The 22,227-nt window shown below is 38.7% G+C and overlaps 2 protein-coding genes across 2 annotated transcripts; one reads left to right on the forward strand and one right to left on the reverse strand.

The window, feature by feature from the left end:
* Window positions 1-6,395: 6,395 nt before the first annotated feature.
* LOC121629252 (vascular cell adhesion protein 1-like) lies at window positions 6,396-10,774 on the forward strand. Its single transcript, XM_041968888.1, has 6 exons — window positions 6,396-6,497; window positions 7,318-7,632; window positions 7,709-7,969; window positions 8,316-8,397; window positions 8,876-8,912; window positions 10,652-10,774. The coding sequence occupies exons 1-6, from the start codon at window positions 6,410-6,412 to the stop codon at window positions 10,772-10,774; spliced, it is 906 nt and encodes a 301-aa protein (XP_041824822.1). The 5' UTR covers window positions 6,396-6,409.
* A 623-nt stretch (window positions 10,775-11,397) lies between these two features.
* Window positions 11,398-21,707, reverse strand: pck2 (phosphoenolpyruvate carboxykinase 2 (mitochondrial)). The gene is made up of 11 exons (XM_041967932.1): window positions 21,261-21,707; window positions 16,815-17,027; window positions 16,537-16,721; window positions 15,604-15,674; window positions 15,288-15,423; window positions 15,000-15,187; window positions 14,766-14,928; window positions 14,474-14,689; window positions 13,604-13,741; window positions 12,898-12,993; window positions 11,398-12,791 (listed from the first exon to the last, which is right to left on the reverse strand). The coding sequence occupies exons 1-11, from the start codon at window positions 21,290-21,292 to the stop codon at window positions 12,322-12,324; spliced, it is 1,908 nt and encodes a 635-aa protein (XP_041823866.1). The 5' UTR covers window positions 21,293-21,707; the 3' UTR covers window positions 11,398-12,321.
* Between the last annotated feature and the right edge of the window lie 520 nt (window positions 21,708-22,227).

Raw genomic sequence — 22,227 nt, forward strand, 5'->3', positions numbered from 1 at the left:
AATCATTTAGCTGAAGTCTGTTAATGCTCTTAAGATGATTTAATGTGTTTTGCATCTCTTTTAAAGATTTTTTTAATAGTTTCATTGTGTGTTGTGTTTTATATGTTTTAAGGATCCTCTTGTTTATTTTATCTGATGTATGATGCTCTCTTTGTCTGGGAGCTGTAACTTTCTGGTTTGAACATACACTCCATATTCACTAGCTCTGCATTGATCAGGTATCTGGAGTGTATTTGCCTGGATTTGTAGGCAAGGATAACCAATCAGGCGTCAGGATCGCCCACTGACTTTGATGGAACTAGGTTGACAGATAAAATAAATTCATGATGCTCTGCAACACAGGACCATGAAATAATTAAATAGTGAAATAATTATATTTGTTTTTACATACATTAATTGGTATTTTAATGAATTTGTGATATATTTAATAACACATTAATGTATTTAATTTTCATTTTAATTATTTAATGATATATTTAATTATTTCATTGTGGCATTTTTACTCCTCCATCAAAATAGTTGAGAGTGAAAAACTATTCAGCTGCATTCAGATCTTTCTTTTTATTCAAATTTTTTACACAACGATAGATAAGGAGGGCATATTCTCTGAGGAGAGGTATGTTGGTCCTGTGGGAATGAGGGTGAGCATAGGCCAGTGGATTAATCAATGTTACAGACAGACAAGTCAGGCACACCAAGATGTCCTCGGTCAGGTGGATGAATATAATCTCCAGCAATGATGACATAGATAAGAAAGACAAAAAGCCAGAAAGTGCATCAGTAGCATCCATACAAGACACAATTACTACACCAGATGAATTACCTAGCTACCTACCAACAGTAATGGGATGGTCCAGTGAGAATAATCTGAAAATAGACACATAGTAATAGTGGAACAGACTGAAGGAGCTTGTCTTCTACCTCCTGCAGCACCAGCCTCCATTGGCACACAATCAGATGGAAGTGAGAGAACATCACAAAGTTTTAACATTATTTTATCTTAGTGAAAATTCTTAGCTAGTCATGCTTGGTAAAATAAGACTTAACTTACCTAGATTCTCAGAGGTTTCAGGTTGTTGTCACACTTAACCCATCTCTTAATCCAAATTCCTACACAGGTGATCACACGAGTGAATAGTAATCACCACTTACATGTCACACCTTTTTTGTCAGTATGGAAACTGACACTCAGATCCCATAGAAAATTCATTTTACCTTAAACAAACCTATGAATATAGTTTTTATTTGTAGCAAAGGGACCCCACATTTGATTATTTGACTTTTTTTGACCTAATTTAATGGTTCTTTTTTTACCCCTACTGGTTAAATTGATTATTTCATTCAATATATTCATTTGGACGTAGAGGGCTCGGTGGTACACCTGTCTTACCCTGATTTGATTGAACTGGGTGCCTGTATGTTGAAGGTTTAGTGGATTGGAGCTTAGAGCCCATTGGAATAAGTAGTGAGGCATACACTACTCGCAAAGAGTTAAGGATATTTCACTTGTTGAATGATGTAAGAACAGACTTAAAATGAACAATCACCTTTACAGATGAACGTAATTAGAATTTCTCTACAATTTTTAATGCAAGTGTACAGCTGTTAAATGTTTAAATACTAATTGCACAGCATGCAATTCTCTAACAAGATGATCAACTGCAAACATCCATGGTGGAAATTTCATCCTCATTAATACCAAATTCAGGCAAACAAAAGGCACATATATGATTGAAGATGGCCGGTCATGTGGCTGATTTCTAAAACCATTTTAATGACAGCCAATCGGCAGCCATGCTGTAAAACACATGGTAACGCTCATGCCAGACAACATACTTCAGTGTGAACACGTCATAACATTCACCAATCAGCATTCAGGAAAATGGTGCTTGCCATGACTGACCTAGAAAGTGTCAGCCCTCTAATCCAGGATTAGTTGAGTTTAATAGAAATATGCGTGGAAACTTGTTGTCTTAAACCATTCTAGTTTTTATAAATGCTGAAACGTCAAGTTATACCAACGTGGGCGACCATTAGACTTTACTCAAACCTATTAGTCCACTTATCTAATTTTCTTTATACTCTCTAGTTGTTTGAACTATCTTAAATGAGATCTGCACAAATTGTTTCATTGTTTTACTGAACATTGTCATACACCTTGCAATGATAACAATTTCTAGATGCATCTTTGCAAAGATTAGGGGTTCAGAACTGCTATCTGAAGAACTGAAAAATAGACAATAGGTCACGTGAGTAACCATCAACACTTTACCCCTGACCAAGCGGCAACCTCCGGCTGTAAAATGTGAAACATATGTTGAAGTGCAAAAAATTGCAGTTCACCTCTCATCCGCTAGGGGCTGGCTCCAAAACAGAATCAGTCCCCATAGACTCCCATGTTAAAAAGGCCAACTTCACAGCAGAAATAAACATGTTTAAAGCCTGGTACAAAAATCCATTTTAGTATTAATAGGTCAAGTTTATCTTCATGAAAACTGTGAGGGGGCTGAATATTTTTCTAACTCATCCATTTGGATGTTATTTTATTTTGAAATTCGACATAATTAGGGGCATGTCCTTTTGATTGAACTATATCCAACATCCGCGGCAAGTAGGGAGAGTGTAGCACAACTGCGGTTTTTAGCCAGCTAACAGCGTGCCTTAGCTTTTGCCCACCTACCTTCATTAGCCAGTTAGCATACATTAGATCCAAATTGGCTCAGTTAGCTCTTAGCTACAGGCAGCTCAGAGTTTCATAGACGTCAACCATCCACCCCCACGCTCACAGCCCCACTCTCAGCTCCGCCACTTTGCCCATGTTTGTATTTTCAGGGAACGGTAGCAGGCGTGACGCTGCCAAGATGGCGACAGTTGGAACGCCCAATGAGCTTCACTTCTGCTTTTCAGAAAACTACAGGTGACGTCACAGAGGCTCCGCCATCTTTTAAATACAGTCTATGTCCATGACACAAAATGTAGAGTATGTGGTTGTTGGTGGCTTCTTTTCCTGCACTGTTTCGCTCATGGTACCCACTTTAAATTTCAAACGGCAGAACTTTCTAACATTGTCTAATTGTTAACATAGCACAGGAATTAAGGCACATAACTCAAATTTATAGCACAGCAATCAAAAAAGGTTTCATTTCAGCTGAATCTGCATTTCCCATGAGCCTTTGTGATCCAGATATGTTGAGTTTTAAAAGTAGCCCCACCCCCTCTGACAGAAAAGTAACATGTTCAGTTTTCTTTGCTAATCATATTTATTACACTGCACGGTGTAAAAAGCTATTAGAAACAACTTATTTGTTATTTAGTTTTGTTTTATACTAAACATAAAATGATAATTAATCAATGCGAAAAAGTTTTATGTTCAAATAAAATCTGGGCTAAGAGCGCAGCTAAATTGCAGGCTAACTGGCAGCAGTAAAGTCCTAAACTTCTGTCCTCCTGGGCGAGCGTCATTGTGCATCCTGTGTAATCTTCACTGTGGCTGCTGATTGGCTCTAATGTAAACATGGTGCCGAAAGTCAGCCTCATGGTTTAACTCTTCACCTGACTGGTCAGCACAGTTGTCTATCATGGAGATTAGGGTTCAAAAGCCAGTCTTGGAGCACTGTTTTGCCAAATGCAATACATTTAACTAGTCTATGACAAGACATGAAATTTCAGACTTTGTTAGAATCAGTAAAATGAATTGATGAGAGCATTCTAGACGCATACATTAAAAAATAGTTTTTAAAACATGAATATTTGAGGGTGATGATCTCCTAACACTCATACTTTCACCAGGCCTTGAAGACATTTTTCTTCCAAAAAAGGGTTCTCTGCATTACAGGGATTCCTATAGGAACCCTTATTCTTACAGAGAACCCTTGATAGACCCTTTCAATGAAAAAGTGTTTCCAGATGCAAGTGGTTCTGGGTATGACCTCTGTCTGCTCTTCACAGAGAACTCTTTTGGAACCCTTATTTCTGAGAGTGTTTAACTCTGAAGAACATCTTTGTTCTTTTAAAACAACCTGAAGATTTATTTAAACTTTTATCCAAGAACAGGACTCTGCCAAAATGCATCATTTGTAGTAAAATGCTGGCTAATGAAAGCATAAAATCAAGCATGGTTTCAGCACAGGGAGGGTCAGGGGGTCCATGGCTTTTTGGCAGTTGCATGAAAGGGCTCTTCCAGGAAGATAAGGTTGGAAACCATTGTTTTAAACTATGCTGACACCATTTCTATGCATGCTTCATCATTAGTGCTCAGTCACCTTTGTCTTTTTATTAATTTTTATATTATATTTTTATATTGTCTTTATATAAAAAATAATTAACCAGTTAATCTCATAATTTTCTGATATTAATCGTGATTAATCATGATTACATTTTGTTGCATTTTTTATTAAAAACACAAGACTTTCAACGGATTTCCGCAAGCAAAAGTAATTATGTTATGTTAATGTAGAATAAACACAAAGTTTCTGTAAACTTGAAAAGTTTATCTCCTGTGATGTAATAATCATTTGTCAACAATGACTAATACTCTTCTTAATAATCCACCCAGGCCTAAAGAGTAAAGTGCAGGAATAAAACACTAAAAAGCTTAATAAAATAAGACATCAGCCAGCTTACAAGGCAATACAATCTGAAAATAACATAATTTATGAATGTGACTAACCACAGTATTTGTCCCATAATCATGCTTTTTTTAAAAAAAAAAAAAAGACAATGCAAACATAACAGAACATGGAGAAGTGTTGCTTCTATGTTAACTGGCCGAAAATATTTAGCTATCCAGGTAACTAATGAAGTGGTTATTTTTTTCACTCACGGGTTTTGTTATGCAGCCTCGAGTACCACGCTCAAGCAGTGTTGTTTGGTGAGAATTACATTCAGTTGGATGCTTTGCTTTTAGTTGTTAAGTCAGAGATGAACTACTTCTATGGTAACTACATTCGGCTTTGCAAAGTCTGCAGATTACTTTTGTTTTATCTAAAAAGCCATCTGGCAACTTCTTGAAGTGGAAGTTTCCACCCAAAAGTCCTTCGTTGTCGTCTTTACCCATATTTTAGTGATTGTCGAAAGAGCCGTTTGGAGGATGCTACCACTGAAAGTGAAAATAAATAAATAAATAAAATCCAGCTTCTTCTTCTTCTTCTACATTTTCTTATCTTTATTTAATGACAGGTCACTAACAACGTTTATGTGCATACCACCACTGGCTGGAGGGGGAAGCAGAGGATGTCTCAGGGTGTCCTGGTGTGGAGGGAGATGAGGCTGTGTTTAGGTCCATGACTGAGCTGCAGGGTGACAGGAAAGCTGTGGGTTTGTGGAGGGTGTGTGTTCTGTTTGACTGGAGACAGGGGGGGTGTAGCTGAACATTTTCCTGAACATAGCACTCAAATTGAAGCTAGTATCAAATTTATTTGTGAGTACTGACATTTTCAGACATTATGTTGAGCTGAAGCCTGTCCCAGATACGAATGAGAAGCAGAGTACACACCACACAGTCCATCACAGGAGTGTTTCCACTCTACAAGTGTAACAAAACACATGGTGCTGTGGGAAGATGAGTGTGATGATAAGAACATCAGAGAGAAATGCTAAAATGTGATCTAATAGTCGTGTAAAAACCACAATAACAAGTACTATAAGCAAATAGAGGAAGTTGGTCAGTTGGGCTCATATACAAGTGTTGCTGTTTTTTTCTGTCATGACAACTTTTTATGTTTTAAAGATTTTTTTAAATTTTTCAGAAAAACACCTGACAAAACTAACAAAAAACAAGCCATACTAAAACACATCCTTTTCAAGTTGCATGTCTAAATATTCAGAGGATTAATGACAGTGAAGCATGAAAAATAAAACATCTTGTGAGAAATGAGTCATTCACACTAATGAGCTAAAGATGCTGCAGTGAGGTGATTTCCTCTTTTACGTGGTTGGAGCAGGACGGATGAAGACAGACTAAAACCAGATATATCTGAACTTTCACTTGATTTTTTGCTTTTAAAAAGAGAAGTTGGTTATTTGTGCTGCTGCTCATCAACAGAGAATCTACTAGTTATCTGTTCCTAAAACTATAAGGCTTCAATTTGGTAAGAAAACATACAGAAATTGATATTTTGATATTGATGTTGAATTGATATATTCATTATTCTCATTCTGCAGAACAATACTTTATTTTATTAGAGGCTGTTTGGTTTCATCTCAGTTAAACGTTGCTGAAGTTCTTAGTTACTAACAAGGTAAACGCTGCTAAACGGTAAATTCTACCATAGACAATATTCAATATCTGAATGTTTAAAGTTATTATATTAAAGAAAAACAACCTATATTCTGTATTTGATATTTTCTAATAAAACACTTAATGGGGACGTTTGTTCATTTTCTCTTTTTTTTAGCTCCAACACAAGAGATGAAGGAGGAATGTGGGAGTTTCATGGCGGCCCTGTCTGTGAACGTGGTGACAGTCAACATGTTACTGAGTGTCTTCTTTCTTTCAGGTGAGATGTTTGTTCCTCACTTTCATTTGGAGACATTAATAGAATTATTTACACTTTAAAATATGAATATTGTTCCACATGTAACATTATGTTCATCATTAATCTGGTTTTACAGGTGTTTTTGCTGGTTGTGATAAGAACAAAGTTCATCTCTTCATCACTGCACCAAAGCAGATGGAAGCACTGAGTGGATCTTGTTTGCAAATCCCATGTAGCTTTAGAGATAAACCAGGAGAAAAGGATGAAAGTCAAACAAGAGAAATGTTTGATGGCAGCAGAGAAACTTTTGGGGTGTGGCTTAAAAGTGAACCAAGCTATGGAAATAATCCATCTAATATTATTTTTAACAGCAGTAAGTCAGAAAATTCCTTTAAAATGAAAATAATTGGAAACCTGAGTCAGAAAAACTGCACCACTTTGTTTTATAATTTAAACTCAAGTCAGTCAGACACATACTTCTTCAGGATTGAGAACAAACCGTTCAAGGCAACAGCTCGCTGTGATCCTGTTAATATAACAGTTAAAGGTGAGAGTTTTGTTTTTATAAGTCTGAAATAATGTTCTTATGAGTAAAGAAAAGAATTATTAGTGATTTTGCTGTAAAACTACAAACTTCATGAATCTAAACTTCATTGTGAAATGAAACATCTACTGTAGGATTATTAACATCAATAAACATTAAATTTATTTATTTCTGTTGTTTAATTCAGTTAAATGTGAAATTAATTTCGGAAGAATTCTTTTAAAACATCCACCACCCGAGAGTTTAATAAATGTTCTGTCTTACTGTGTAAAATGTGTGTTTGTTATGAAAACCCAGATTCTCCTCAGAGACCCAGAATAGAAATCTCAGGTGATGTGAAGGACCTGAAGGAGAAGGAGTCTGTCACTATAACCTGCTCAGCTTTCACTCCCTGTCCACACTCCCCTCCTGAACTCACCTGGAATCTCCAACAAGACTCTCACAGACAAACAGAGGAAAACACAGATGGAACCTTTACAACTAAAATCCAGCAGAACATCACTCTGTCACACACACATGATGGATACACCATCACATGTTCTGCCAGATATCCTGTGGATGGAGGAAAACGTGTGAACACATCAGAGACAGAAGAGACTCTCAGTGTTTCATGTAAGTGATCCTGTCAGCACATCATGGTTCAGCTGCTTCTGATCAATAAAGTTCATGTGTGTCACATTTTCCTCAGATGCTCCTAAAGACACCTCAGCATCCATCAGTCCATCAGGTTTGGTGTCAGCAGGTAGCTGGGTGAAGCTGAGCTGCTCCAGCAGAGCCAAGCCTCCCGTCAGCAGCTTCACCTGGTTCAAGATCAGCACAGAGGGACCCGTTAATGTGTCTGAGGGACCGGTTCACAGCTTCAATGCAACGGATGGAGGAGTTTATTACTGTGTGGCTGCAAATAAACTGGGAAACCAGACGTCACAAGAAATCCGTCTTAATATTAAAGGTAAACAGTTAATTTACTGCAGTCTCAGTCATGGCTGTTTCAGTTTTGTTGAACAGAGGAACCCGTTAATGTGTCTGAGGGACGGTTTACACAGTTAACATCACCAACATGGCAGATATAGAAAGTTACTTCTGTGTGGCTGCAAATATTCTCGGGATTCAGACGTCATCATGGTTTCATTTGAAAAATGAAAAAATAAATATAAATATATTTCTGAAGGTTTTTAAGATATCTCCCTCCACAGACTTTGATAAATATTTTGTGTCACTGTGCAAAATGTTTACTGTTTTTCCTGAAACTCTGTTTATAATAACATTTAACATCCGTGTTGTAATTTCTTTTGCAGACCCATCAAACAGCTCAGCGTTGATTAAATTTGGAGGAATTGCTGTGATCATCATACCCATCTGCCTGCTTGTCTGGTTTTGGTAAGTGTCTGCATCTATTCATTTTTCCTTCCTTTTAGCAAAGTTTCAGCTTGACTGTTTCAATGTCTAAAGAGAGAAACTGCTGAATGAGTCAGCGTTGAATACATGTCACCAGGTGACATATTTATCCTGGTTTATTCTCACAAAATACCATGATAATGATAGGAGACATGACTTCATCACACAGTATGAGGGGATGAATCATTTTCCTGTAAGACCAAACCAAAGCTATTAATGTCTTTTAGTAAACAGTGTAAAATCATTTACAACAAGCTTTACTGATTATATGCAATGTCGTTTGAACTTCTTGGTATTCAAAGTCAAACAGAATGGGCACAAAGTTGTTCAGAAAATATCCACAAACCAGAAACAGAATGAAGTTTTTTTTCTGATGAATTCTTATTCTTCATTGGTAGCAACCTGCCTTTTAACTCAAAACACTGAATATTCACTGTGACGTGTCTCTAATGTCTTCCAGGAGGTTTAAGAAACGTCCAACTCAACAAGAGAATCAGGTGGGTGAATATTAACTTAAGGAAAGTTTTTAATAGTATTTGGTCTAAACAATGAGGTGACAGAGTTACTTCAAATTCGGTCTCCAGAGTATGAAGCTGTTCATAAAAACCCAAATTCTCAACAACACTTTTGACCTTTACATCTAATATTTTTAATAAAAAGAAGAAGAATTCTTGGGGGTTTATTATCTAAAGAAGTCTTAACTTTACCTAGAAAAAGATATGTACAAGAACTTGTTAAAGTTCATTAGCCCACTGTTGTTTTCTGTAACTAACATGTTATAATGAGAGGGAATAACTAACTATCTTCTTCCTCAAAGAGCCTATAATGCATAAGGAGAGTCATAATACAGTCTCAGGACATCAGAATGAAAACTAACAGGAGGTGTGTTTATCATTTTATCTAAGAAGTCTGGGGAAACACAAACGTTACACACAGTTGGGGGAGGACGCCGGCTGTCTTGTGTATGAGAACACCACATATGGAACACATACAGTTCTTACATGCTGTTCTTCTACATGCACTAGATCTGAAAACAAGCTTCCTGGACTCGGAATGAGAATAATAACCTCTTCTAATCTAAAGAAACTAAGATGTGCTCCTCATTTTCCTAAAATGTGCCAATTAATTGTTGATTGTCAAGTGAGATTAATAGTTAATGTATTTCTCTCATTAGTAGCATTGACATGACAACTGTGGATGTTGCGTTAAAAATATACTTGCAGTAAATTGTGAGTAAACGAGATTATCATGCCTATTTCATGTATTTATGCATTAGTTTGAAGCATTGTATGTGTGCGTCCTCATATCAATACTACTACTATCTGGACCAATTTAACCAGAAGTGAGATCACATGGTTGATTGTAGTAAATGATGGAAAGTTTCTAAGACACGACATGCTTGCTTTAACAGTCTTATACCATCTACAAAACCAATGCTGTCATTTTTCTCTGTCATATCAAAATAAACCAAATACTAACCGCCATGTTTAAAATCTTGTTTACATCCTACAAATTCAGTAACTTCATCTGGTCCAAATTCTCTAATCTGGCCCGCTAGTGGAATCTTCCGGTAACTAAATGCTTCAACAGAGCTTTTGCGTACACAAGCGAGAGATAAAGCTTCATGTATGTATTTGGCCTTAATTGACAGCTTTGGAAAAGCAGCTGTAGCTCATGATTAAGCGTTAGCTTTAGCATACTTAGTTTTGCATAGATTTTAGGACAGCCAGCACACAAATGTTGCTTCAAATGTGTTTGCACCAGTGACATTTGCTCCACACTTTACAAAGCATTTACGTTTTACTTTACAAAAATGTGAAATGACTCCATGTGTGAGCGTTTATCTTTCTCCCAGGTGTTCACATTTTTTATTTCATGGGATTACATCAGAACTAGCCGAACTGTCTTTCCAGGTTAGATCAAATGTTTTGTCTTCTCTTTCATGCAACTATATTAGCTCAGTTTGGATCTCGCCTCTGACGAATAGTTTCACCTTGATTTTATTTACAAAAGCATTTAAATATTTCATCATAGTTTTTGTCCTCATGCATGATTGTTCTACTAGTCTTAACCACTAGCTGAAGGACACTTTCCAGAACTTAGTGTCCAAAGTAACAAGGTAGTGCTACATTAGAGTTTTAAGATGATATTGACTTCAGACATCTAAATATATGAATCTTCCTCTTTTAACACTGTGTCTTCTCACTACATTTGATGTTCAACCCTTTTTTTTCAGAATCAAACAGGTGAAGAGCTTACTTTTCAAATTCCAGCCAATAAACCAGAGGAAGAAGTCCATTATGAAGACATAAACTTTTTGACCTTTTTGACTTTGAGACCTGAAGCTTCCTCCGTCTAAGTGCAGGACAGCAGACAGCAGCAGGAGACGGTGTACGCACAGGTCAAAGTGTCCAAACAAGAAAACAGCTCAACACGAATGACGAACGGACCAGAGGATCTCTACGCTCAAGTAAAGAAAAAGTGACTCTTGGTGTGTGATTAAATATCGTATCTTTACTTTTTTATGTTAGTTAATGTTTTTTCTCTTTTCAGTTCAACAGAAGCTGCAAAGCTTCTCACACAGCGGTTCAAGTAGTTTTGTCACTTTAGATTTTATTATTGTCCAGTTTGGATTGAAGTATTCATACATCCTTTATTTAGAAAAGCTAATAATACTACACTGTAAGTACTATGACAGCTTTTTTTATCTCTCAACTCCTTGGTCTACTGTCAGAAACACTTGAGCTCATCCAGCAGGATGCATGTTTCAACATCCTGCTAATAGCACCATCTTCTGGCAGCCAACAAAAAGTTTATTGTAGGGTGTTAGAATTAACCTGAACTGCACTTTACTGCGCTTCTTTATCCAGAGTTTTTACACTTTTTTCTTGAAGTAGTTTTACAAGTATAACTTCTACATGGGGAAGAAAAGTGTTGATTTATTTTTTAAAAATTCTAATAAATATACCACACATTGTTACCGTTTTTAATTCATTTATTCACTGCACTACAATGAAATCCTGTGAAAGCACCTGATGATCTTGTTGTCATTTATTGGTCCAACATGATCACATAGTGTGTGTAAACATCAGCTGGAATCATACAGTTTAATCACAAACATCACAGAAGTGGCTGGATGCACCGTTATGCTTGGCCCCATGAAAATCAGCTGCAAAGTTCTGAGGAGTTTATGAACTTCTGATAAAAAACATTATTTCAAGTTTAGTTTTAAAAAAGGGGTTCTTAGTTAAAAATTTTTTAAAAATTAACAGATTAAAATGAGTAAAAAAACTCTTTGGGTTTTAGCCTGTAAACACTCACAGCTTGAACCCTGGATAAATGTCTCAAAGCCTCTACAAGGCCGTGTTAATTTTACCCCAGCAGCTCGCTGGAAGCTGTGTAGATGGAGCTGTTGACAGAAACCTAACCTTTGGTTTAAGAGTCAAACCTCCCTTCTAAAACCAGTTCAGCATCAGTTCCTCAAGTGTTGCAGTATGAGTGTGAAGTAGTGCCCAAAAGGTGGCTGTTGCACTGTTTATTGCCTCCTAACAGATTCATCCTCATACAGAGAAAGGCAGGGCTCACTGACTGTGTTTTCATGCACAAAGAAAGTTAACTACAGCCACTAAGGGACTGAATAAATACGCCAGCTTATTCTGAATGACAAGCAAAGAGAAGCAGGGTGTTTCTGCACCACAGTAGCCCGTCAGTCATACATCTTAACTAGCTGATTTAAACTCAAGCGTTTATTTTTGCACGTTGTCTCTCTTTTTTAAGCTAACCTGGTTCAGAATTCTCTGTGCATGTAAATGCAGTCAGTGTCTGTGATCAAATGCTGATGAACTGAATCCTTTTTCACCGGAGCCTCCCTTCCTGCCTGTGCATCGGCTTTATGTCAGCAGGTTTTTAACTGTGCACTCTGTCCTCTAGCGCCTTCAGCTCAGCTTCCACCTGAGCTGGCAGATCAGATCCGACTTGCTGAGTGAAGTAGGTTCTCAGCTCTTTGGTCTCCTGTTGCCAGAAAGGCTTGGGCACATCGAACAGGGCACCCATATCCACTTTGCTGCCCAGACCTTTAGTGTTGATGGCGCCATCTACTGGCACCCAGCCGATGATGCTCTTCTTGGCTGCCTCGTCTTCCCTCTCTCTGCTGCAGCGCTTGAAGATCCACTCCAGCACACGGGCATTTTCTCCAAACCCAGGCCAGAGGAAGGAACCGGTTGCTGGATCTTTTCTGAACCAGTTAACGTGGAAGATCTTGGGCAGGTGGGTGGGAGCTTTTCGGCTCTGCATGCTCAGCCAGTGAGCGAGGTAGTCTCCGAAGTTGTAGCCGAAGAACGGCCGCATGGCGAAGGGGTCGTGCATGATTACCTTGCCTGGAGGAAATATTAAATATTAAATCTGATTAAGTTTTCGAAGGGCCATTGTCTTTATAATTATTTTAAAATTTGTTTACTAAAGAGATTTTGTGTGACTTTGTACCTTTATGCTCAGCAGCTGCTGTGGCCTCAGACCTCATCGCAGCTCCAACAAACACTCCATGTTGCCAGTTGAAAGACTCATAGACCAGAGGGACTCCTGAAAACATTAGATCATGTTTACTACACCGCTACCCTCCACTGTAGTTGTTCACATAAGTGAAGTACAATATTTTCTCCTGTGATGACACATAGTTAAAGTGCTGAATTTTGATTTATGGTGGGATTTTTTCCACCAGAGCTGAGTCTTGAATCTCATCCAGAATCTGTGGAGAAAACTAAAGATGGAAGTGATGGGAAAAGAAAGCTTTCTGACCACAAGAATCCTGAGATTGTCGCAAAACAGAGTACTCCAATATTTAACTGGGGACATTCAAAAGTTGCTTAGCAATTACAAAAACAATATGTTTACTGTGCTGGAAAGATATAGGGTTTTCCTTGATTCTCGTGAGAAATGTCAGAAAAAAAAGACTTATTATTGTGTGCAACCTGTTTTTGTCATGTCCTGCTAGGAGAAACAGATTTTATTCTTCATTCTCTTTTATTATTTGCATTCATCTTACAGTTCTCAAAGTGAAAATAACAACAAAGAAAAAAAGATCTTTACCTTTACTGGCTTTTTTCTATACTAAAACTAGTATTTATTTATCAAACAAACTTTAAGATAGTATTTGTTTCAATAGAAAAACAAACTCCATAGCAGAACATACCTTCCGGCCTCCTTCCTCCGAAGACGATGGCATCAATGGGAACACCCTCCTCACTCTCCCACTGGGGGTCAATGATGGGACACTGAGCCGCGGGGGCGCAGAAGCGAGAGTTGGGGTGGGCGCAAGCTGTGGAGCTTCCTGTGACAAACAGGAAACAGTTTGCTCTTCACTCTGTTCTTGGTGTACGATTACATCAGAATAATCTGGGAGGAAACTGTCCAACCTTTAGCTTATTCTATTGTAAAAATTTTATTATTTTAGTAAACCATTTGATAGTGCTCTATATTTTACTCTAGGATGGCATGGTGATTTGTATTGATGCTTCCCAACAAGAAGGTTCCTGATTTGAACCTTTCAGCGTGGTATTCATACAACTCCTGCATTCCTCCCAGAGCCCAAAACATGCATGTTAAGAAAAACGGGGCTCCAAATTCAGCCTTGGTTCTCTTCTCAGCAAAAACAGTATCTAGTTATGCAGATGACAGTCCGATTTACCCGTCATTGATAATGACAGCTCTGTTTCAGTAAAACCAGTTAGTTTTTTCTCAGAGATAGTTTATTCCCACTTTTTTTAAACTGATTTTATCTATTTATTTTTAGATTTATGTCAACATTTGAGATGCCTTCATTGTTCAGCACTTCAGTCAATGGGCAGGTGTTTTAAATATGGTTTATTGATTAAATTGATTGACTTGATTTGACTGGAAGTGAGTATTTATGGTTGGTTGTCTTGTTTGTCTTGATAAATTGCATAAAGTGGATACAGAAAATGGATGGATGGATGGGACTAGTAAGAATCCGAGCATTTGCAAAGAGGAGTTACTAGTTCTAAATATTTTTTATATAAATTAATGTCCAGGCTGATGTTACCTGGTTTCCATGTCTTGCCGTGCCAGTCTGTTAGTGTGACACCAGCAGGCGGTGGGTCAAGCCCCTCCCACCACACTCCTCCATCACTGGTCTCACCAACGTTGGTGAACACTGTGTTTTTGGCTATGGTAGCCATGGCGTAGGGGTTGGTCTTGTCAGAGGTGCCCGGAGCCACACCAAAGAAACCGTTCTCCGGGTTGATGGCCCTGAGTTTACCTACAGAAAGATGACAGACTGGATTCAGAGCACTGCATGCTTAGTTAAAAAGCAGCTGCACAGGCTTTGCTCTCACCTTGGCTATCAAATTTCATCCACGCGATGTCATCACCCACACACTCCACCTTCCAGCCGGGCAGAGACGGTTTCATCATGGCCAGGTTGGTTTTACCACAAGCGCTGGGAAAGGCAGCCGCTATATAACGCTTCACCCCCTGAGGGTTGGTGATTCCCAGGATCTGAGGACGATGCTGAGTTCAGCCAAAACTGTAAATCTAAATAAAAAAAATATTTGATTTTCTGTCCTTACCAGCATGTGCTCTGCCAGCCAGCCCTCATCTTTGGCGATGCGGGAGGCAATGCGCAGGGCGAAGCACTTCTTCCCGAGGAGAGAGTTTCCTCCGTAACCGCTGCCGAAAGACAAGATCTGCCTGGTGTCCGGCAGGTGACATATCAGCACCTTGTCTGGGTTACAGGGCCAAGAGTTGATCAGAGGAGCTGGAGACGGAAACAAGGCGGAAAAAAAGAAAAGGTTAACCTGTGTGAAAAGAATTAGAGGTCAGACATATTGCTTCATTCAGGTTGTTGGACTCTGCACCTTTGAGAGGTAAAGGGCGTCCCAAGGAGTGTTGACATCGGACAAACTCCACTCCTTCAGACAGTTTCTTCAGAACAGGCGTTCCCATCCGAGTCATGATCCCCATACTGGCCACAACATACGGCGAGTCCGTCACCTGAATGAAAAACCAAATGTTTATCAGCAGGGTAATAACCATAAAACTGGATAACAACTAATTAATATGTACGATAAACTACTGCAGTAAATTACAAAAATTTCCAACAGCCAGGCAACACAGCCGGATTGTTGTTTGATTGTGTGTTTTATAAAATATTTTATGAACAACAGTCGGTACCTGAACACCATATTTACTCAGAGTGGAGCCTACAGGACCCATACTGAACGGAATCACATACATGGTCCGACCTGCAGAAGCAGAGAAAAACATTATTTTCATTACTTTAACAAATGTTGACCATGAGGTGATGTTGTTTGTAATATAAGATTCAGATGACATGCAGTACAGAGAAAAACATTTTTACAAGCTAATTCATGTTATTATTTCATAACATGTAAGAGAACTCAAGTGACATGATGCAGTCTTGCAACTATAGACATGCTGATGGGTTCTCATATAAGTCATTTCTGAAGAAGAGCTCCCTCCATTCTCCTTATGTGAATCTTCACCATGGCTGTTATTTTTCTCCTTGCAGTTGCTTCTGCTCAGTCATTTGCAACGTCATTTCTGCCGCCATCTTGTGGCCTTTCACCGCCACTACATGTCCTAGTTTATTTAGGTCTAACCAGTCAAAATAAATGTGTCTGATTCAGTTTTTTTTTTGTGAAGTTTTTTAAAAAGATTTTTTTTCAGATTTGAATCACTGATGAACCCAACTATTTTACCTACAAGTTATAAACTTTTAAATATCTTAGAAAGAGGTCTGAAGGGGAGCTTTAATATTTGCTTTAAGCTTGCTGCGATGCAGCTAACATCAGTGATGGTTGTGATTACAGGGGCAAAGTACCCTCCTGATCAAACACTCGTCAGAGACACTGAGTAGTTAGAGGTGAAAGAAGATTTACAACTTTTAATCAAACAGGGCAAGAAACGCTGCATATAAACATACAAAACCACTTTTCATAAATTGTTCTTTCATTCATATGGATCTTTATTTTGTACCTGTGAAGGTTTATAAGAGTTTTCTCTTAGTTATGCAAATCTGGACACCTAAAACAAGTTAACTGACAGTTTAAAACAGCAAGATTTCCTTTCCACCCTTCAACAAACCTGCCATGCAGCCGGGAAATCGCTCCTGTCTTGCTTTCTGCCAGTTAGACTCACTCATCCAGCTACCCAGCTGGCTCTTCACCCCTTCAGCAGGGATAGGGATGGTGTCTCTTTGGTTCTTGGTTACAATCACGGTCTTACTCTCCACTCTCGCCACGTCCTTCGGGTCTGTACGCGCCAACCAACTGTCAAACGCAGAACAAATGAGAGCATGACACAGCTAAAACAACTTTTAAAAACGTGCTTGGTGGATCATGCTTTAATAACACAACCCTCACCAGTTGTCATATTTGGGAAGCCTCTTGACCATGCCATCCTTCTGCAGGCCTGCCAGGATGTTGGCCGTTTCCTCCGGCGTCCCGGTCACCACATGGACATTGGCGGGCTTACACTCGTCCACCGCTCCCTTCACAAAGTCAGCCACTGCTGACGGTAGTGTGGGGATGGAGGCCAGGGACCGAACCCCAACACCTGCCCCAACACCACCATGCCTGAAAAAGAACATGAGGAATTTTTCCATGTTTACTGATGACTACAGAAGAGGATTATTGGATTTAGACTTCCACCACACTTGTTTTTTAAGCCCTCAATGTTTAATCTTCTGGTTTTCGTGAAGCAGATGTGATATTTGTTTTCCTTTTCTTGTTTGTGCCTTTCTGGACAAAGAAAGTGGACAAAAAACCCACAAACACTAGATGCAGGGAACCAACTGGCCAGGATTTGGTGCTGGCACTCATTTGGTATGCATCTTAACCAAACCTTAACCAAAGCAGCAGCGATTATGAGATGTTGGTTTTTGGTGCAAGCTGAGAGACGACTTCTCTACATTAAAGAGAGGGGCCAGCCTATTGTTTGCCAGCAACATGATATTCACATACACGTGTTAGGAAGAGGGTTGTTGCTATGTTTACTGGTAAAACACAAGGCTGAGCGTGCTTCCTGCCTGTCGCCAGCAAAGGTCTAACAACTGAACATACAGTTTGCCTTTTATCCATCTGGTTGGTGTGGATGATTCCATTTGATCTTGTCAGAAAAATGTTGGAATTCAGATTTTTTACACTCATAAGAATCCACAAGAATATATAAATAAACAATGAAGTAACTTAAAAGGTGAAAAAAGTCACTCTTTCACTTTGGTTTATGTTTTAAAGACCAACACTGTTGCTGGATTAAGTGCAGGCACATGGACTCCTGACTGTGATATTGCATGCACATCAGACACACGTACACGTTGTACTAATGCATGCAGACAAACACGTCTGAATGTGCAAAGGGCGTGAGTTGTGGACATGGTGAGGAGTTTATAATGACATATGAGATAGGATGTAACTTAATGTGAGGGCAAAAAGCAGAACATCTAACAGTGTCAGAGTTCAATCTCCTTTTGAAATGCTTACCTGTCCCTTTGACAGCTGTTTAACCATTAGTGTAAGAGCAATTAATCATCAACGCAGCGCAGTTTGTGCAGAAAAAAGTGGTGTAACTGTGTCATTTGTACATGTGTGTTGTAAATGGTATCACAACATTTGAAACTATAACAAGTACAGTTACAAATCAAATCTACAAGACTGAATTTATTCTGCAAGTCTGAACAAACAAATCAGAAAGTACAAGCAAATTAACTTGTGTTTTCTGACATGTAAAATTTACTGGACTGTAAACTCTGTGATTGGAGTCTGTAAATGCTACTCTGAAGACGATTGTATCTGTTTAGCATCTGTTTTATTGTGTGTTTTATATGTGTAGACTGCTAAAGCCTGTCTTCTTGGCCATGTCTCCCTTGAAAAAGAGACAGTAGTCACAAGAGGCTTCCTGGTTAAATAAATACATTTTAAGACTTTTAAATTTTACTTGTATTTTATGGCTTGTAACATTTGTTTCTATTTCAAGACTTGAAAGATATAAGCCCTATTTATGCTCTCTGCAAAAGATGGATACAAAGCATTTTGTACATCTTTTACATCATTTACAAGCGTTTTTGGGGCCACAGTGGAGCAAACAGAGTAGTACCAACAGTGTTGAGCAGTATAGCTGATGTGCAAGCCACGAAGGGAACAAAGAAGAAGAACCCACTATGTATTTAATCGCTGCATAGAATCAACATTATCGCGATCATTATCTCCTCCGCCCTCACCCTGTTTACTACTGTCTAAAACTGACATTGAAACAAGGTAAGCTCTAAATTCTGTACTGCCCTCTGCCCTGATAACCATGCCAACGTAAGGGGCGCATGAAAGTACGAGAGCAGTGACATTTCAAACAGCTGTGCCTGCTTATGCACATGAAATGAGCCTAAATGGGCTTTTAGTTGTATTTTCTGACTTGTAAAATGTATATATATTTTAAGATTAGTAACATTTTTCTAGTACTTTCTTACTTGTAAAAGCAGCTGATGCTTAGCAGTCGTCTACCAAACGGGAAGTCATGGATCAAATCCAGGCTTTCCCTAGGTACATGCCAAAGTGTCTTTGGGCAAGAGACTGAACCCCATGCTGCCTCCAAATGTGTCCATTGGGGTATAAATGTGTGTAATGGAGGAAATCACTTAGTATATAAACATGTATGTGTGTGTGTGTGTGTGTGTGTGTAGTATATACACACTTTGACTGGTCAACATATGACTAGAAAAGTGCTATATAAGTACAGTTCATTCAGCATTTAAAACAGAATTGTAGTTTCAGGCTAGTTTTTCTGAAAATTGATCAATTTTTAAATTTATATGAATTTAAAGATTTGTAAAAAAAATTTTTACTTGTATTTTTTTGCTCTTTAAAAAAAATCTTGTATTTTCAGATTTGTAGAGTTAATCTATACTTGTAGTTTTAATTTGTACTTGTTATTACACTCACAAATAGGATACAATTTACAAAACCTGTCCCTGTCCTAGCTCCACATGACTATCATATATCATCTGTAATCAAGATAGTGAATAACTCGCATGTAGCGTGTGCAGCTTTCATTGACCATGCCGACTGTGTGAGCGTATGTTAAACACTGACATCAGCATGCCAAACACAAAGAAAATGCTGACATGAGGTTTGATGGTTTTTGTGTTCACCATCTAACTTTAGAATGTGGGCATGCTCTTATATGACCTAACTTTGGGTTTCACACCCAAAAGGTGAGGCAGATGTAAAACAAATATCTGCAATAGGTGCTGGGGGATTTCATTTAAGGAGGAAACTGCAAATGTCCCAGGAGTAAGCTTCTAGAAACCATGAATAAACCTTCACCCAAAAGATCAAAGGATCCCTTTTAGCTTTAAAAATGTGTTACTGATGAACTATTTTTCTTTCTCTCTCTCCTTACAAATCTAAGATTTAATCATTCCTTTAACTGAGTAGATCAATGATCAATGTGGTTGTAACTGAATGAATAATAACATCACCCCCTTACATTAACCCTTGTCCTAGAAACCTAAAAAATAAAGATGCTTTGTCTTTTCCCTGATGTTAGATGGACCCATCTCTTCAGTCAGCCCTGTGGCTGGTTTCGCCATACACAGTAAACCAATTATGACCCTTAAAATCCACCCTGTCGTGCTGCTAATTAAAATAACCAGCAGGATGGTGCAGAATATTATCCTCAGTGTGACTGGGATTAAGACAGGCGATGGCCTGGATTGAATTTCAGAGATCTCTGATCGTTAATAGTCTTCCTTGTTGCAGTTGACTTGAGACTGACAGCTGAAGGAAGCTGCATCTTTTTGGAGCAAACTCCAAAAACCTTTGCTCCTTATTTTCCCATCCCCTTGAACCTTTTGTCTCTGCTTCCTGTTCCTGTGCCTGAGGAATTCAAAAATCATGCTTTCTGACCAGTTTGAAGATTTATGTAGAGACAGCCAAGGGAATGACTCAATCCAGTGGTTATCTCTGCCTTCCAGCTGAAAACTTTCCCTGAAAACACATCCAAGGCAACAGCCCAATCGCCACATATCACGACGGACACACCTACCCCCCCCACCCCCAGCACCCTGACAGGTCCAAGTCAACGGGGCAGAGAACATGTATACGTGCTGTGTTACATTAGCCTCCCTCCTGGTGTGGTGAGTACACAAGAAAAACACACGGATCACACTCCCGGACATTTGGTCACCACTCCTGCCATTAACAGTCCATAAGGTAGAAAGGCAAACAGAATACATGGGAGCACTGATGCTAACACACATGCTCAACACAGTGTCCCTCCGTTTGCATGCATCCTCAATGATAAAAATTAAAGCACACAAATAATTCAGCTGAGTGCTCACTTTCGCTCCAGGCTTCCGGCGTGATGTGGACTCATCATAAAGCCTTGGGAGTGTGCAGAAAGATATTTTTAAACACAAAAACTACTCTTATGTGTCATTTGATTCATAAAGACAAAGAGAAAAATGGATCCCTTTAGGTCATTTGAAGATCTGGTGCGAAACTGAAATCCAGTCTGACCAGTTTCTGGCTTCAGTCAACAAAGTAGCTGATAGACAAGATTATTTTACAAGTTCACACTTATCTGAATAAATTGTAAATGGTTTATATTAAACAAACAGGACAGGATTTATTTTACTATAGTAAGTTATTTTGCATTTACTTACATGTAGCTAAATAATCCAGAATTTCTATTCATTTTTTGTGGGTACCTTGTAATATTTAAACAATCTAAGGTCTAGTTAACATATTAATAGACTGACAAAGTACAGTACAGTCTGTCCTCACACCAAATTACAAGCAAAAAAAAAAACTCACCTTCGTATGACGCCTAATAAAAGGCACGACATCTTTGGGGTTAAACTTAAACTATTAATTAAAGAAATAAGTGTTTTAAAAGGAACATATAAGTTATCTGTGGAGGAAACGCGGTCAACAGTTGCTAAAGCTCTTCACAGCTCATATCTGAGGAGACCTTGCACTTTGCTCCGAGTGTACATTTGCAGAAAAACACCTTGGTGAGTAGTTAACTGGATGCTGCCCTGCCCCTGCCTCTGCCCCCTGCCCCACGTCCACAGTGGACAGATAACTCGCTGCTTTTTAAAGCGGAGATCTAACGCCTGTCACCGACTCGACTCTGAGAAGTAGCAGGAGGAGGCGCTTCAGCTTCAACATTTACATATCCCGTTGTTTGCTTCTTTACAGGTTGTGTCCAATCTGAGGTGTCATCTCTGGGCTCGAGCCCTCGCTGACAGTTCGTGCAGGATGATGCAAGTCGTTCCCAGCCGTTGAACGTGAACTGACGTGAACGGAGCAGCTGGTTCGAGCACACCGGAAGTACCAACCAAAGCACGGAAACAGATTCACACTAGGGACGTGAAGAGTCAGAAGAGAGTACACAAAGTACTCTCTGTCACATGGCCGTGTCAAACAGGTTTATAAGCATAAATCTTTTTTTAAAGCAAAGCAAAAAGTTAGTAAAATTAGCTTCTTTGGGACCATAACATCCCAAATTAAACACTAAACACCACATATTTTGCAGCACAATCTCTTTTAAGTAACACATTCCTTTAAATTGGTCATAAGTTGACATGGATTCGCAGTATGTTATAGCTTTGTCACGTACTAAGAAAAAAAAGTTGTTAATTTTAAGATTTTCCTCTCAGTAAGCATTGAAAAAGACAGACTGTATCAATGACCCATTTATTAAACAGCTATCATTTAGCAGTTAGTCTAAGTAATAGTTAATTAAACCAAACAATAACTCATTACCTGGCTAATAAAT

The sequence above is a fragment of the Melanotaenia boesemani genome, chromosome 18 (genome assembly GCF_017639745.1).
Source record: "Melanotaenia boesemani isolate fMelBoe1 chromosome 18, fMelBoe1.pri, whole genome shotgun sequence".
NCBI classification, from domain to species: domain Eukaryota; kingdom Metazoa; phylum Chordata; class Actinopteri; order Atheriniformes; family Melanotaeniidae; genus Melanotaenia; species Melanotaenia boesemani.